We start from the raw sequence: 19,121 nt of genomic DNA, 5'->3' as shown, positions 1-19,121 counted from the left end.
ATTATAGGTAATGCACGCCTTAAACTTCAGGGTACTCTGGAATATAATCTTCAGGCCTACAAGCGTGGTCTGTCAAGCTTTGAGGATCGTTGCGTATACAAGAAGTTCAGAGGAATATGTTGCTTTTTTGATGCATAGTAGTGTCGTGTTGAGAGATGTTCTAAGCTATACAAGAACTTTATGGAATATAGGTGGTAAGATCTACATATCTAATAGGTGACATAGTGACGAATATTGATACAGTACGTGCTCTTGGTAATTCAGCGAATAAACTGAACTAACTATCAAAAAACTGAAAAACTATCCAAACATTGCCTATTACACCACTAGCACCGCCTGGTGGCAAAACCTCGAAACTTTTGGCTTATATAATATTAGTCCTTGTGCTACTGAGCAACTTTCACGTAGACTCCATCTTTCTAAGTAGTCAGGCTACTAAACTATTCCCAAAAAAAAAATCTCGAAACTTTTGGCTCAAATAATGTTAGCCCTTGTGCTACAGAACAGAGCATGGTGACGTCACAAAAAAAGTCTCCTTCTCTGCCTTTCTTCCATCACGCTCAATTAACTGTCCTGCTCTGTGACCTTCACTGCTTGAGTTGTTTAGATTTTTTTAAATGGAGTTGACATTCACTGCTGGAATTGTTGACATTTTTATAGGGAGTTTCGAGGTTATGTCAGGCGTGCAACGATCTACTGAACAACTTTGCCGAAACCGCCATCTTTCTAAGTGGTCAGACTGCTGAGCTATCCGCAGAACAAAAATTCCATGCTCACTAGCGCCGCCTGATGGAATAATTCCGTATCAGAATGGCCACCGCATGTCAGCCCTTGAACTACTGAACAGCTCTTCCGAAGATATTAACCTTCTAAAATATCAGGAGCTAGAGATACCATATGTTACAAATTTTTGCAGTCCTATCTCTTATGGTTCATACAGTGCAAGTCTGAAAAAGCGCTCTTACCGGCCAAGTTCTCAACTAAAAAGTATGACCCTCAACTCCTAAAGGTAGATCTGAGTGCTGAAACTTCCTTAAGCCCTGCGTCTGCTATAACGCTCTAGTGTGTCTTATAGGAATGCGCGTTATAGGAATGCGTTTATTATGAGACTCGACTGTAATTTCTAAATGTGTTGTAAAGTATACATATATTAAAACAATAGTTTTGCTAATTAAAGCAAGTGTTTTGGGATGAAGACATTTTGATTCGGAAATACATATGGGACAGTTATGCTTTTATGGGAAATATGTTCCATTCTTCATATGTAGCTTTTACTACCGAGAATTCGATTCAGTGTCGTAAAAATTCAGTCGAATGATACCCGATCAGTGCGAAAACTAACAAAAACAAACTCCGCTAGCAAGAAGTCAATCTGACTTCGGGTGCGAATGCGACGAGGAAGAGAGTGGGTGCAACACACGCACGCATTCAGTTTCACCCACTGTTGGTGTCATTTCAAAATTCAATTTCACCTAGAGGCACTGAAATTGAAAATTGAATATAAAAAATTACAAATGAATTAATTGTTACTGGTGTAAGAAAACTGCAATGTGATGCCTCCAGTTGATGAGTCATGATTGTTTTCTAATAAAAAAAATACAACTTTTGCAATTTGCGGATGTTTCTGTGGGGTTTCTGACGGAAATGATTTTTTTCACTAGCGAAATTGAATTTGCTGTCAGTAGGTGGATGAGAATCAGTGTAGAAAAAGTAATTGAAAAACTGAATGCACGTCCTACCAGATTCGTGCATGTATTGTCAAACAAACATTCACACAAAGAAGAATTCAACGATGACGGATCCCACTGAGGATCGGCGTTGTTGACTGTATATTGAAATATGCAGACACTGATTCGATTATTCTAATTTTCTTCTTTACATTCATACCACCCAAAGAGTTTCAAATCAGTATATGGAGACGCATGGTGCCTTGTAAAGAACACATCGCACAATTTCGTAATTCTAACCATTCAACAATCCCCCACTCACCTTCGATTGTTGTATCATGTGGAAGTCTTTCCCGTGTATCCGGAGACCGTTTTCGAAATTCCTACACTCCTCCTCGGACCATATGCTCATCTGCTGCTCGGCAACCGGAACCGCGTTTATCCGTTTCCGCCGCAGAGCTTCGTCAACGTTGTGGCCACACTGCTGCAACAGGTACAGTCCCTGTTCGTCGTCCCGCAGGTGCTTACCCAGCGGTATTGAGAACACACTGTTCGTGTGCGGGGTCCCTGTATTACTGCTCGCCGCAGCGGCAATTTTTTTCAAATACTCTTCGATGAGATCCTCGCCGAGCACCGTCGGATTCCACAGCAGTTTGTCTTCGTTCTCGTAAGGCAACGCGTCGTCGTACCGGCAGAGGCCCTCCGGTATCACCGCTTGGAAGTCGCTCCCCACCATGATGGTCTTTTTGACTTCCTCGTCCGGAATGTAGTCCCCATCTTCTTCGTCTTCGCTCTGCGCTTGTGTGTCCGCTGAAGAGATGATCGTATTTAGGTTGGGTTGTAGAATGGGTAGAAGATTGATAGATAACGTACGGATTGGCGCGAAAAGCTGCCTCAGACCGGGTTGTTCCTCTCCTTCGTCTTCCTCTTCTTCTTCATCCTCCTCGTAGAAACCACCCCCAGCTGATGCAACCTGTGTGCTAGAATAGCTACGAGCTCCATCCGTGGGATCACCTCCGGTTGCCTCGTCATCATCCTCGTCGTCATCTTCCTCTTCCTCGTCTGGCGGTGCCCTCGCCAGTATCGCTTGATCCGCTTGATTCGCCTGAGGTTGCTGCTGTTGAGATTGCTGTTGTTGCTGTTGTACTTCTTCACTAGGCATCGTTGTTAACAATGAGGTTCTGAAAATAGAAAAAAAAAAACGTATTTTAAGATATTACTTTACTTACATTGTTTTTTTTTTTTTTTAACTTTCAGTGTTTGGACGACTGGTCGTTCGACGTGTTTGCCTTGGCCGACGCAGGCAACTGCCAACCGGTCAAGTACTTGGGGTACGACCTGCTCAACCGCTACGGTAGCATCCATAAGTTCAAGATTCCGCCGGCCACGCTGGAAACGTTCCTATCGCGCATCGAGGAGGGCTACTGTCGCTTCCGCAATCCGTACCACAACAACCTGCATGCCGCCGATGTCGCACAAACCGTACACCATATCCTCTGCCAAACGGGGATGATGCACTGGCTGACCGATCTCGAGATCTTCGCCACGTTGCTAGCGGCCTTAATTCACGACTACGAGCACACGGGGACGACCAACAATTTCCACGTGATGTCCGGATCGGATACAGCGATGCTGTACAACGATCGTGCCGTGTTAGAGAACCATCACATCAGTGCAGCGTTTCGGGTGCTGAAAGAGGACGACTGCAATGTGCTGCAGAATCTCTCGAAGGAGGAGTACCGCGAGCTGCGGTCACTGATAATTGACATGGTACTTGCGACCGATATGTCGTTCCACTTTCAGCAACTGAAGAACATGCGCAACCTGCTAACGCTGGCCGAGCCGCAGGTGGACAAGTCCAAGGCGCTCTCGCTGGTGCTGGCATTGTTGTGATATTTCTCATCCGGCCAAACGCTGGGACATCCATCACAAGTGGACAATGCTACTGCTCGAGGAGTTCTTCCGGCAGGGCGATCTCGAGCAGGAACTCGGGCTCCCCTTTAGTCCGCTGTGCGATCGGAACAATACGCTTGTGGCGGAGTCTCAGATCGGTTTTATCGAATTTATTGTCGAGCCCAGTATGGCTGTGTGTGCCGATATGTTAGAGATAGTTTTAGCACCGATAGCACCAATCGCAATGAATAGTAGTAATAGCAAGAATAACAATAACAATAATACTAGCATTAAAGGAAACAATACTCTAAGTGTACCGAACAACAACAACAACAGTAGCAGCCACAATAATACAAGTAATGAAGCAATAACCAATAATGGAGGCACTGGAGGAGGAGGAGGCGGCAGCGGGGGTGGTAGCGGAGAAGCAGGTACCGGCGATAAACCGAAACCGAAGCCGGACGTTAAGAATGGCGCCAAACCGGATCGGTTCGAGATCAAGAAACCGTGGATCACCTGCCTGGCGGAGAACAAGAAGATATGGAAGGAACAGGCGCAGAGAGGTGAGTTGCAAAACCATTTGATTGCCTTTATTGAAAGGACTTTTCAAGTGACCACTAGCCCACTAATACGCTACTTGTAGGGCTATTATACGGCTGATATAAGGTATGTCTCCAATATATTAGCTCGTGTGGCGTATTAGAGTTCTATTTAGTTACTTGGGTTGTGTTACAAACCGAACCGTCGAAAAATGTTAAAAAAGAAAATTGATTTTTACATTTTAGGAATTTTATTTTGGAAAGCATTGCCAACTACAGTATCGAACATCAGAATGATAAGGTCAGGCTCACCATTTTTTCTTTTGTGGGCGATGAAATTCACAACTTTCAATTGTCATTTGAAATGAAATTCACTGACATTCGAAGACCCTGAAAGGCATTAAGAAATTCACGAATTTATACAATCTAGTCGAGTTGTTTTCATATTTCCGTTCGAATTTGTTACGTACATATAGGTATATACCTGAACAGACAATTAAGTATATTGTGCTCTCGACATCGTTTGGTTCATAATAGCTTCAGTTCAGTGCATTTATTGAGAGATCTTAGTTATTTTTGTTTCGGAATTTTTAAATCCGCTTGAAATTGTGAATGCAGTTTCATAAGAGAATGAATTATTCCTAAACTGCCCATAAACTCATAACTTTGCCATGTGAATAGGAATCCAAGCAAACATGAGACTGACATGTGTTTATGGACAGTGAAGGTCTTAAAAGTGATTTATATTTAGCTTATTCCACTATTTGAAGGTTAAAGCATCTGATCTACTCAATAAATCAGTTATGCTTAAGCTTTTAAAGTGTTAGATTTCTGGAATTGGGATAACAAATCTATGGACCCATAAAAGTATTCCAAATTTTCCAGAAAATTTGGATATGTTTGTATCTAGAATGTAACTCACATCCCAGACAACCAAAAGTCGCATTTCATTGTTCATACAAATTACATCAAACCCGCAAAACACGGTGGATAAAATCGTAAGATTGATGAGTTCCCTTGCATAAAACGCCTTTTTTCTGAGTTCATTTTGTTTCGTCTCGTACACTCGTACAAAGTAAGTCGAATCAATCCGTAGCAGCTGTCAAATCAACATTTGTTATCATAAGTTAAGTCGCATAAGTTCACAGATTAGTTCGGTAGAAGATTTATACACTCGCATTGTATGCTATAATTCATCACATAATATATGCACGTATATCGCCTCCACTTTTGTACGTAGAAGGTCTATTCGCGGGCCTTATAAGTGAAATTTTGCACATAAGCCTCCAGGTAATTTTGTTATACGTACATTTTAATTGTCTGGGATATGAGAAATTCTATCTGAAACCGAGCCAATGTTTATAATATCTCATTAAATACATCGTAGAGCTAACCTCTTACAATTCGAATACAACACAGCGAGCGTAAATCGCAATAGCACCATTATTTGACAGCAAATTGCACCAGCGCGAAAAAAAATGTTTTACAAAACCATACATAACTTTTGATAAAAAAAAACACATCTCTGATTTCTTCATATTTTGTGTAAAACCATCTAAGCTTTCCAATGATGCAAAAAAACGGTGATTGCGAACACCATGAAAACTCAGTTTTTCCGATAAAATCTAGTATGGCGGCCAAATTCAATATGGCCGCCAAATATTTTTATTTTGCAAATGAATTTCCTATGTTTTCTCTTTCCAAAACCATGTGAAGGGATTGTTGAAGAAATTTCTGAGTTGTGGCAGTTTGAATGAGCCAAGAATCGTTAAAAAATCGAGGGTTCCTGAAGAACTGCTTTAACCCCTCTACCGGCAGCTTCATTTTTTACCGCAAGAAAAATAAATCAAATCACGATAACTTTTTTGTTTCTCGGTATTTTTGCACCATTTTTTCACAAGATCTAAAAAAAACTCTTCTTGTTCAAGAATCCGTGTCGATATTGTTGAATGGTGATCTTGTTTTAAAGATTTTCCAATGTTCCGACATTCCAATGGACCGGCATTTTCCATACAAAATGTCTTAGGCGGCCATTTTATTTTACGTCAATTTATCGAAAAAATAAATTGTGGGCTATACAATGTCATGTAATAAGGAGCTACTCTGAAAAAAAACATACAAATTGGTTAAGTATTCTTAGAGATATCTGAAAATTACGATATGAGGTTTTTTAAGTTTTCAAGATCTGCTCATTACTCAAAGACGGCTGCACCAAATTGCTTCATTTTTTTCACAATATACTTTCATTAATGTATTGTTCCGAAGGGTGAATATCCGAATACGATAAAAAATCTGTGGCCTGAGATATATACGTGGGTTACGGTTACGCGTCGGTCCCCCAAGGATTTCCGGAATACTCTGGATCCATATGACCAATGATCAATGTTGACACAGATTCTAAAACTAGAAGTTTTTTTTGAGAAATTGTGAAAAAATTGTGCAAAAATGCTAAGAAACAAAAAAGTGTATGTGTCAAATATACATCTCATATATCCGAACGAAGTTTAGACTGCGAAATGATGATCCCGGTGTCCGGCCATTTGGCCGAACGCCATTTAGCCGAACGGGTCATTTGGCCGAATGCCGTTTGGCCGAATCAAGAAAAAAAAATTGCTCCAACGCAGATAAGTAGGGGTCATAAGTATAGCCCAATAACTAATCAGGTAATTCATTTGTTGATTTTGATAATGTGGCCGAACGTCATATTTGTCGCTATATTAGTGCTCCAAGAGAATAATTGAAACGATCCGTTAATTCAGGACGAAGTTTTCAACTCTCGTCAAGACTCTAAGTTGTTTCTGGATTACCAACGGTGTGCCAGGTTTACTCCTGATTGATTTTCATCAGAATTTTTTTCTACTTTTAAACTTAGGCTATCATTTCGATTTGTACTGGTTCCATAACTATTGGCAATAATAAATCTTATATTTTTTTGGGAATTTTACCTTCTTTAAATTATCGGCAGTTCTTTGTAGTTATACTGATATAATTTTTTGCATTACACTTGCTTTAATTTTTATAAGAGATTTTACCTTCTTTTGATCGTAGGCTGTTCTTTCATATTTGAATATTTTTCATAGTTTATTGGAATAATGGCTTATAATACGCTCATAAAGAAACTTATTAAAACAAATTTTATAGCACAAGGGTTAACTTAGGTAAGATTTTATTCTCCTCCAAGATTAACTCTGCACCGTTGCTTTCGTATATCAATAAATCGAACGATCCAGTGAACGTCAAATAGGCTCACTAGAGTGGTTCGTTTTTGCTCCACATCGCTCATTCGATTCTGAGTGTCCTCCCAAAATTTGAGCTCATTTGGATGAAAACTGAGACTGCACAACCCGACCAGAAGGAAGAAACAAGATTATAACAGAATGTGTTCCCGTGATATGATTTTTTTATATCACCAGTTGTTATAAAACATGTAGTTAAAATAACAAAAAATCTAACAAAATTTGCACCATATTAAACAAAAATATAACAAACCCTGTTATGATAATAACAAAATTATTACAGAATGTGTTGCAAGGATGTTACAAAATAACAAAATTATTGCAAACTTTGTTACTGTTTATGACATCGGATGTTATTTGCAACAAACTTATAAATTCGATGTCAAATATATAACAAATGTTGTTATAAATGTGTTACAGAAAATGTAACAAGATGAGAGCAAAGCCAAATTGATAACAAAACTATATCAATTTCTGTTATTTTTAACTGCTGCTGATAGGAATGTGTTAAAATCTTGTTACGTGCTTCTGGTCGGGAAGCCCTTTCAAGTTTATATGGGAATTACTATGGGAAAAGCAAGCAATTCATTCAATCGGTCATAGTGTTTACCTATGTGCTCTTGGGAATAAGAACTATGTTGATACTGTGAGATACAATAATAAGCTACAACTTTGCCGAAGACCGTTTTTAAATCGGACGCCCCGGTAGTTAGTTATTGATTTTTGAATGAGTTGTAAAACTTTGGCTATAATTGTTGGGCTGTTCTGCAGGCATCACTGGATATATGCAGTAAAACATAGTAGCCATGATTTGTGTGTGCTATCTTTCACGTCAGGTGCAGCAATGTTGCCTGTTCAGAAGTTAAATGAGCACTGCTGAAGAATTTGTGACTAGATATAAATCAATAACTAATTACTGAGGTGTCCGATTGGAAAACGGTCTTCGGTAAAGTTGTAGCTGATGAATGTATCTCACAGTATCAACGTAGCTCTAACCCCCAAAAGCACATGGGCAAACACTATGACTGATTGAATGAATTGTTTACTTTTCTAATAGTAAATAGTAAACTTTAAAGGGCTTGTTGCAGTCTCAGTTTTCATCCAAATGAGCTCAAATTTTGGGAGGACACTCAGAATTTGATCCAGTATCGGATGAGCGGTGTGAAGCGAAAACGATTTTTGAACCACTCTAAGGCTCACTGTTTCTCCGTCGAGAACAGTAGAAGCCAAAACTCGTGTTTGCTAGAACTATGAATAAAATCGCTTAATACGATTGGAAGCATTGAAGCGAACCGATGCTACAGAAGGACGAATAAATCTTAAACTGTATTTAAGTTACTGTCAAAAGCTGACTACAAACGCGGCTAATATTACCGCCAACAGAGAAGTTAATAATTGCTTTCATTTAGGATGTTCTTCTTTCAACATTGACTATTTCTTCAACTAATACTAAAGAGCTGTACATACATGATGATTTATCCTTCTTTAAGAATAAATTGTTCTTTGAAATTCAGCTTTGAAATACATTAAAAATTCTTGCTAGCTATTATCTATCATCTATTATTTTCAATTTAGGCCAAACGGCATTCGTCCAAATGGCGTTCGGCCAAATTTCCTTACTCGACAGAAGCTTTCGAATCAGCATAAATTTGATCATTTTAAAGACCAAGTGTAAATAGTTGGCCGGTCTCAGCGAGAATTACTCATATCTAATGTGTAAAAGTTTTAAGTATAATGCTCAATAATGATCAATACAGTAATTCGGTTACATTTTTCATCAATATATCCACAAAGAACTGAGAGCAGTTAAGGATGACCTATATTTAAGGCTATATGAAGGCAGATCAATTTAATGTTCTAGATCTGTCCAGAGGGGACTGATAATTTAAATGAAAATACATATATCCGACACTAATAAAAGTTTGAATGACCTTTCAGTGTTCTATAAACGACTAATATGACTTCCCTGTACATTTTCGGTCTTCGTGCAAACAGATAAGTACAGTTCGGACGATCTGTATGGTTCGCAAAACTTCTCGAAGCATTATCATGAGTAAATATCTAGTGAATCTAGTGAAATGCAGAAGCATACACCAGTAACAATAGTTCCCTAACTAATACTTTTTCCTTCTCAAATGATCATTATTAGGACTCATTAATTGTGCACATCAGGGGTCGAGTTCCGATGAAATTGAGAATATCTCTCATTAAGTACTAACTTTAACAATCATGATCCGTAACACATCATGGAAGAGTCTGTTCATCATCGTCTGCTACAGCTCTGATTTGATCGGGGGATAACTGTTTTGCAATGCCTGGTGCACACATATGAACATTGGATCTCTGTGCATTATATGTAGATTGTTTGGTCATAGAATCGTTGAAAAAAGTATCCCATAAAAATTGTACCGCTGAAAGTCGTCTCTTTCTTCTTGACTTTACGTCCTCTTTGGGACAGAGTCTGCTTTTTAGCTTAGTATTCCATGAATACTTCTAAAGTTATTAACTGAGAGCTTTATTTTCCAAACTACTCATTTTGCCAAACGATATAGTTTGATAGACAATACTTTATTTCCAGGGAAATTTGCAGAACTTTATCCTTGCTCGTAACTGGAACTGAAGCCAAATACTTTCTTCATTTCTTTGTTCTATAAGCGCGGATGATATTACTAAGCTAAGGTCCCAAAAAATGCTTCAAAAACTCACAAAATTTTTCAAGTGAGAGCTAAATATTAAAAATCAATTCAAATTTGCATAGATATGAGCATTAAAAGACTAGCTAATTAAACTATGTAATTTTCTCCCTTCCCCAGATGCCGAAGCCCGTGCGGCTGCTGCTGCTGCAGCGGAAGCCGCGGCAAACGCCGAAGAACAGCAACCGACTACCGAGGACGCCCCGGAGGCTGACGATCAGGAGTCGCAAGAAGCCGGCAAGGAATAAACTGTTTTGCTACAGCATCCTAAGTCACGATACGAGAGCAACTACATCTAACTACTGTAACATCTACTACTATAGCAACTACTAGCGTTAGTACTGAACACACAAATCCACATAGCCTGGGACACTTTTCTACTACAAAAAAGTCCTGGATCAAGCAAACCGCAGATAGATCAGTGAATCCAAACCACCCTCACGAACAAGAAGTAGTAGTCTTTTGATGGTATTTTTGTGCGCGTATGAAAATCAAGCCAACGGTAACGTCCACACCACGGGGCCGCCGTTGTCGAACTCTTTCACAAGGAAACCAGTAGTCTAAAAACCAGCTAATAGTAGGCAAAAAACTTATTACAAAAAAAGAAAAAAAGAAATACTAGAAAGAATCACACTCATATTTCGATAAATGTTATTAGGAGAGAACAATCTAAACAAAGAGTCTAATAGCATAATACAAAAGAATAGAGCAAAGATGAAAGAAATGACAAAGTATTTACAATCTCTATCCATACAGCTTACACTCGATAACACTAACACAAGCCCACAAACACTCACACGTCATACACATATTCATATAAATTATAGGAAATACAAAGAAGTGGCCACTTAGAAAGTGCATGCCATCTATTTTCAATCTTACAACCAGCAAATTTTATGTACGTCAAACATTAGAATCGTTTTACTCCGTGCACTGAAAACCCTGTTTGAAAAACCTCTCTCCCTTCAATTCTCAAAGAAAAAAAAACAAAATGCATGACCGGATAATATAAATTATGTTCCAACAGTTTTCCGAGGCAGGGGAAAAAATAAATCCCACTTAACAATATACATAAAGAATGATAAAAGATAAGCAGATTAGTTGAATAAAAGCAAACTACAAGCCGCACACATGTACTACTGCAAAATGGAATTCTACTCAATGGCTCACAATTGTGTTTCTTTTTATTATCCTTCCGTCCATCACAACACGCTTTTCCCTGGCCTCTGCAGCATCAAATGGTGTCATTCGAAAAAAAAGGATGATTGAATGAATTTTCTGTATGCAAAACACTTTCTCGGAAGGTACCTTGGTCAGCTCTGAATCTAAGTCGCTTTCAATTTATGTTTGTATTTTATTTTTATCTATGTATCGTGTAGAGTTTCTGTCGACAGCATTTTCCGATTTTTTTTTCAATGAATTGCTAAATTCAAAGCTTACAGAAGATGTACAATTTACAGTCTTGTTCCTAGACTATCAAAAAGGGAACAGACTCAACCAAGCACTGATGACGAACATTGGCGTTGCATCCAGTAGGACAAATTTACTTTTAAATCAAACAATCCACAAAAAATCAGGATTTTTATTGAGGTTCGCTATGACGGTACCGATATGCCAAACATTATTGATAACAGGATTATGTGCTCATTTTGCCTTCAGAGGAGAATTTTAAAAAAAGAAAAATATATTCAAAGAAGTTGTAAGCTTCTCTTGCATATATCTACATTTCATTTAAATTGAAAATTTCAAACCAGTCAGTGGATTGAGTTAGAATTCGGAAAATGAAAATCAACCAGCCATTGGGCTCTTCATCGTAAGCAAACTTGTGATTGGTACAGTTCTTTCTTTCTTCTTGACATTACCGTCCTCACTGGGACAGAGCCTGCTTCTCAGCTTAGTATTCTTATGAGCACTTCCACCGTTATTAACCGAGAGCTTTCCTTGCCAAAGGTGCCATTCTCGCATTTGTATATCGTGTGACAGGTACGATTATACTCTATGCCCAGAGAAGTCAAGGAAATTTCCATTACGAAAAGATCTTGGACCGACCGGGAATCGAACCCAGACATCTTCAGCATGGCTTTGCTTTGTAGCCACGAACTCTAACGACTCGACTTAGGAAGGTTGGCACCGTATGTTTTTGCTTAACAGATTCTTTAATGCCTCAACTTGCATTCAATGCGCAGTTGGTACTCCGAGCATTGATTTGACATGGATTTTTGAAATAATTTTCTTCAAGGCAAGATATTTGAATTCTTCCAAATATTCATATAGAAGTTACACTAATGGCACCTTCAGGCAATGCTTTACAAATTCATCAAAATAATCATCAAGATAATTGTCCATGTTTTTTTCTAAATCACTTCGAGAGATTATTCAATAAATTCTAAAAAAAATCACTCATTTTAAGCAACGTTCAATAATTCCTAAAGCTACCATTTTTTGATTGCTCCTGATAATTCTTCTGAGGTTTTGTCTTGAGCGACTCTATGAATCCCATGTTAACATGTTCTGACAAATTTCTTCGATAAATTATTATTAGGTGAATGCAACTTGTTATTCATCGGAAAGATAGAATGATACCTCTCAAAAACCCTCCAAGAAGTCTCTAACAGATTCCTCCAAAATTTCATATAAGGAAATCGGTCAGAGTTTTTTGAGTAATTTTACCATTAATTTTCAGGATTCCGAAAGAAATTCAGGAAGATCACCACACAAAAAAGTTTTAAAAGTAGTCGTTTTAGAAGAAATTAATTAATAATGCTTTTGAGGTTGCAAATATTTCGATATTCCATGTGGTAAGTATATCACAAGTAACATTTTCAGCTGTATAACAGTTTATTCAGCTAGAGTACACTCATTTTAGCTGACTAAGCTGCTACTCAGCTACTAATGTTACTTGGAACGTTCCTTCCCATTCTGCTTATAATGGGTGACTATTGTCCCCTTCCTGTGGGACCCCCAAAGGACATCGACATATCTCCAACATCAGATTTGCTAGGTAAAAATTTCAAAACAGGAAAGTTCTTCGATAACTTAGCATAAGCAGTGAAAAAACATTGGTAAAAATGCTGACGTTGGATGGCTTAACATTACAGTCTACTCTTCCTAACTCGATATTGGCCGGACCATCGAACTAGGGAGGTAGCGAAATACAGAGCAAATGTTTTCAATTTTTGAAATTTTCTTTGATTTAACAAAATATACCGTCTAGGGGGTGAGATTGGGTCAAAACGGAAAATTGTGATTTATGAAACATTTCAGCTAATAACGCTGATATTACTAAAATTAATAATTCATATGATAGGCAACATATTATTACACGTACTTCACCACAATATACATTTTTAGAAATAGTAGTTTTTGTTTACTATATCATATAAAACTTGTATTGAAACTAGATAAAATTTATAACATTAAATTTCTCCTGTGCAAAGTATCACGCATGTACTTTAACCTCTATCGTTATATTAGTAGAAGGTTGCAAGTCTTTTCATTACACTTCACACATATTTTCCGGAATCTTTTTGATTTTTCCACAAAAATTTCATTTCATATAGAAACATCTCACGGAAGTACAAATGTGTTGGATCGCTGAAATATTGGGATTATGACGTCAACATCTACCTGAAATGTATTAATCGTGGTACATACATAAAAACAGTTATTTCCACGTGAGAATAAGAAAAAAATTAACACATTAACCTACTTTACACTTTGTCAGTCACACACAGTCTTAAAATAGTCAAAATGTTATTACCCTGAAAAAAGTTATAAACCTTTATTTTACTATTAGTATAACCATAATTCTCAAATTTATGGAACTCAATCAGGGTATCTACTCATTTACAAAAATTGAATTTCTTCATATTTTCAGGTTTTTTTCATTCTATGATATCTATAAATGATCGGAGCAATTACTGTAATAACTGATGTGGAACCTTGAATAAAGTTTTGAAGAACACATATAGATTTGGACATCTTAAATGTCATCCAAAAATGACGTCCATCATCGCAGCCAAAAATCTTTCGACCGACTCAATAACGAAAATATGTGGGATGATCCATCAGCTACGAAAGTGTGACAGTGTATGTATAAGGTATTGGAAAAAGCGTGACAGAGGAGGGTTTAGAAATCACTAAAAACGATGGACGTCATATTTGAATCATCCCTTAATTTTTTAGAGAAATGTGAACCGCAACAATAATATTTTGATAAAATGCTGGGGAAATGGCGTGAGAAAGTTCTTAAGGAACCTAATGAGGAATCGCGGTCAAATTTATCGAGAAATTCTTGGAAAACTTTATAATAGATTTCATCGAACAATGCCTGAAGGACTGAGAGCAATCGTGGATGAATATTGAACAAGAATCGAAATGAAAATGCCTAGAATAAATGGAAAAAAAAATCCGTAGGATTTATTGTAAGGTTTCTTGGAAAAACATTTGTGGACGAGCTATTATAGGATTTGTGGTAAATCTTCTGGAAGTACCAACTGGAGAAATCAGTGAAAAAAATCAGTGCAAAAACATCTGGAGGGAAATCCTGGGATGATCGCTAGGCTTATTTTTCAGGCTAATCTCTGTGAAAATTACTGCAGTTTTTTTAATCTCTGAAATAAACCTTTGTGGAAGCGTTAGAGCGCTCTAAGATTTTCTGGATCAAATTCTTTGAAGCATCCATTGAAAAATCGCGTGAGAGATATACAACTACAAAGTACGAGGAAAGGGACGGGCCTGGGATTGAACCCAGCACCTTCTGCTTATGAAGCAGAAGCGGTAGCCATCGGACCACCAACCCCAGCTTCTCTTGAGTCTAGAATTTTGCAGAAAGATTCATTACAAGTAGTTAATTTAACCTTCCAGTCGTCGCAATGATGGCACAAATCTCCCAACTAAGGACTGTTCATTTAAGAAAGTGGACACGTATTTTTTAAAGCAAACTGTTTATTTTCGAACAAATTCATGAGTTGTTTTGAAATATATGGAAATCAAAGTAATCTCGACCAAATTCACATAAGTTTGAACATTTATTGAGCATTCCTGGATAATGATCTGACTTTTCTCTTGATGCCTCCCATCGAATTCTGCACAACTTTCTTCGTAACTTTTCTTTGTGTTGCTTACCACATTTTCTTGAAAAAATCCATGGAACTTGCTTATCTTCCATCTTTCTTAAGATGTTGTTTGATTATTGCCCAATATTTCCAAATGGGGCATAGTTATGGGCAATTCGGTAGAATCTGCCATGTTTTAACAAATTCTACTTTTTCCTTCTTGAACATCTCCAAAGTAGCTGAAGCATAGTGAGCCGATGCCAGCCCTGGCCAAAACAATGGAGGCTTGTTATACTTTCGGTAGATGGGCAGAAGACGTTTTTAAATGCATTCAGTTCTGTAATTTTCGCCGTTGATTGAACCCGTTGTGAAAAATGTAGTACTTTTCATACCGCAGGAGCAAATTGCTTGCCATAAAAAAAAACTTTTTTCCCATTTTTTTCTGTTTGGTTGTATTGCACGTCTTTATAAGCATCTGTTTTCGATACAGTGCTGAAAAATTGGAATTTGGACACTTCGCGATTTAAGCCAAACCTCGGAACGACAGCTTTTCTGAACACCATTTGTGCAGAATAAGTCTGTGTGTCGCCATGTTAAACCGACCTATCGCTTGGAATTTACAACTGTTCGATGTCAACTTTCTTCTGCTGTCAAAATAAACACTTGAGTACACACTGAAACAAAATTTGATTTTTTCTTTGGAATTTTCACACCAAAATGTTAACAATCAGGTGTCCACTTTCTTTAATGAACAGTCCTTAGTGGGGAACGTGCCTTTGGAGCCGGCCTCCTGATACCCAACTGGAACTGTACAGGCCTTTACCAACATGGCAATCTTAAGTTTTGCTTCATAGTCTAAATATGTTTTATACTCAATCTTATAAAAAATTTCTTATAAAAATCAAATTAATTAACTCATTACGCGTGGTAAAGATGGAAAAATTATGGGTGAAATTATGAAAAAAAAATCCACGTACTCGGCTGAGATTTGAATTCAGGACTCTTGTATGCTAGACGAGCGCTTTACCAACTAAGCTACCGAGCCACTTGGTAACCCAATAACTGAGTTGGTTACAAGTTTTAGAATTCAAATCCCTACAGACCACGCGGACCCCTTTCATAACCCATATCCATCCATCTCATGTTAACTACACACGCGAGAAGAGCGAGGGCGATTTATTTAGTGTTGAAACTGTTTGCCTATCGTACCTACATCGCTTCAACAACAACTGTATTGTAGAAGAGTAAAGATGTGGGAAGGCTATCAACGTGTCGTTCTCACTCAAGTGACGACATGACTACTACAGAGAGGCAGTAACACTCTAATATAAATTGACGCTTATATTGAGCTGATCGGTAATCCAATCCGCATGGTTATTAAATTAATTAACTCATTACGCGTGGTAAAGATGGACAAATTATGGGTGAAATTATGAAAAAAAAAATCCACGTGCTCGGCTGGGATTTGAACCCAGGGCTCTTGTATGCTAGACGAGCGCTTTATGGGATGAGCTGGCATTGCAGAATTCGCTCTCATTTGAGTATGAAGCACGATCAAAGCAAGCAAAGAAAAACATCCCATCTGTTGCGCTCCACGATCGTCATTGTATCGCAAGGTGTAACAAGTCCGATAAATGGAAGCAGCGAGCAAGAGCCCCAAAGAGAGAGCGATGATAAAATCCATTTTTCTCGCTTGTTTATCGTTGGGGGTACGTGTTTTTCTTTACTGGCACGATAAACAATCCACGAACTTCCTATAGCAATAGTGTCCCCCAGGTTTGGAGCATGTTTAGAGGGGTTTTATCATGCACTACTATCCCCCCAATCTGATCAAAGTTGTAGCAGTATACGATAAACAGTCTCTCATAATGTGCAGCATGTTATGATAGTTACAGAGAGCGATACGTGAGAGATTCTCTAAATTTTCTCAGGATTCAATCCCTGGGGATGAGATGGATGGATATGGGTTATGAAGTGGGTCCGCGTGGTCTGTAGGGATTTGAATTCTAAAACTTGTAACCAGTTCAGTTATTGGGTCACCAAGTGGCTCGGTAGCTTAGTTGGTAAAGCGCTCGTCTAGCATACAAGAGTCCTGGGTCTAATTTATTACTTCATTGCAAGATGAAAACCTACAGTACAACTGAAGGGTTCCGGGTCATTTGGCCGAATGCCGTTTGGTCGAGCGGGTCGAAAGGGTCATTTTGGTGAATGACATTTGGCCGAAATTGAAAACCAATAGTGAAATACAGCTAGCAAATTTCCATGCTGAATTTCAAAAAACTTATTCAGCTTATTCTGTACGGGTAGAAATCAGAATCCGAAATCATGATTATGCACCCGGATATCATGATTCCAGTGTGTTTTCATCTTATGAAAATACACCATGATTTGGACTCACGATATCATGAGTCAGATTGTCAGTTGCAGCTGAGTGCTCGAAATCATGCATCGAATGCTCGAAAATCTGGTTCGCGCATCCATTTCGGATCTATTTATATTTCTGTCAGTCAACCCGATAAAATGAAAACAAAAAAGAAACAAAATTTGGAAGAACAAAATTCGAACCAAGAACCTTCTGATTCAGAGCCACGTACTTTACCACAGTACCAATCTATCGTGATTTATGATGGGTGATCAATGCGAATGACTTGAAGCAAAGTGCACCGCTTTGTGTTGTCGCTCTGGATGTTGCGTTTATGAAGAATCATGATTATAACTCCAGGAACCATGATTTGTCGTCCTGATATCATGGCCTAACCAATTTATGAATTTCATGATTTGTAAATCATGGTGTGGAAATCAGATGTTTATCCGTGTGAAAGAAGGCTAAATCATCATTGATATACATATCTCATATAAAAATTTGTAAAAGTGTAATGCAAATAATCATTATATCGGTGTAATTAAAAAGAACTGCCGATGATTTAGAGAAGGTAAAATTCCCAATTAAAATATAAGCTTAACCCTCTAATACCCAAATTTTTATTTTCAATCTAAATATCATTTTTCGTTAACTAAAATCGTTCTAAACACGTTTTGGGCAATGATTTGTTGTTATTTGCAAATTTATGAATTTCTATTTTTGATTTTTATAATTTTTATTTTTGAACATCCCTAACCTCTTTAATTTTTTCTTGAAACTTCACCTGAATTCTGATTTTTGGCAATAATAAAAAATCACATTTTTATGGTACTTTTGAAAATACTTATTTTTGATTTGTTTTTCTGGAGCATATTTTTTTTCCGTGTAGCTAACAGAAAAACAGATTTAAAATTATTTCAATACCATCAAGCTCTTCATCTGTGATAGGTGGGGCCCAGATAGCCGTAGCGGTAAACGCGCAGCTATTCAGCAAGATCAAGCTGAGGGTCGTGGGTTCGAATCCCACCGGTCGAGGATCTTTTCGGGTTGGAAATTTTCTCGACTTCCCAGGGCATAGAGTATCTTCGTACCTGCCACACGATATACACATGTAAAAATGGTCATTGGCACAGTAAGCTCTCAGTTAATAACTGTGGAAGTGCTCATAAGAACACTAAGCTGAGGAGCAGGCTCTGTCCCAGTGGGGACGTAATGCCAGAAAGAAGAAGAAGAAGGTTGATTGTAGAAAAATATTAGAGATACGATTTTTTATATTACACGTTGACATTTCTAGGTTATATAAGAATACAATTTTCAAGCATTTTTCAAACATACAAAAAAGTTTCAAAAGTCATATAAAACGTCCCTTATATGCGTGTTATGAGCCGAGGTTTAAGCCAAAAATAAAATCAGTTTGATTTCCGAGCTACGAAAAAATACACAAAATTACAAAAGCGGGGTTGGGTATTAGAGGGTTAATTATTACCAACAGTTATGAAACCATGAGATGACTCGAAAGAATAGTCTATGTTTAAAAAAGGAAAAAAAATGATGAAATCATTAATGACATTTGACACTCTAGCACACCGTTGGTAACCTAGTGACGAATCAACCATCAGCTTAGTATCGTGGCGCAATATGTGGAGTTCACAATTTCTTCCTAATTTGATTTTA

General features: G+C 37.9%; 2 protein-coding genes across 6 annotated transcripts in view; one reads left to right on the top strand and one right to left on the bottom strand.

Annotated features, from left to right (window-relative positions):
* Window positions 1-11,177, top strand: part of LOC5573499 (calcium/calmodulin-dependent 3',5'-cyclic nucleotide phosphodiesterase 1) — a 437,832-nt gene extending 426,655 nt beyond the window's left edge. Inside the window, 3 exon segments of the mRNA XM_001660854.2 lie at window positions 2,925-3,548; window positions 3,550-4,123; window positions 10,149-11,177. Coding sequence (XP_001660904.2) covers window positions 2,925-3,548; window positions 3,550-4,123; window positions 10,149-10,276 — 1,326 coding nt within the window. The 3' untranslated portion in view covers window positions 10,277-11,177.
* LOC5573500 (mesoderm induction early response protein 1) overlaps window positions 1-19,121 on the bottom strand; it is a 43,619-nt gene that overhangs the window by 3,458 nt on the left and 21,040 nt on the right. For 4 of the 5 annotated variants that reach the window (XM_021845731.1, XM_021845733.1, XM_021845730.1 and 1 more), the window contains one exon: window positions 1,990-2,848. In XM_021845731.1, coding sequence (XP_021701423.1) covers window positions 1,990-2,848 — 859 coding nt within the window. The remainder of the gene's footprint in view (window positions 1-1,989; window positions 2,849-19,121) is intronic. The other variant, XM_021845732.1, reaches the window with a different exon arrangement.

The sequence above is a fragment of the Aedes aegypti genome, chromosome 2 (genome assembly GCF_002204515.2).
Source record: "Aedes aegypti strain LVP_AGWG chromosome 2, AaegL5.0 Primary Assembly, whole genome shotgun sequence".
NCBI lineage: Eukaryota > Metazoa > Arthropoda > Insecta > Diptera > Culicidae > Aedes > Aedes aegypti.
Note: the sequence above shows the minus strand (reverse complement) of the source record. Positions and strands in the feature narration are given on the sequence as shown.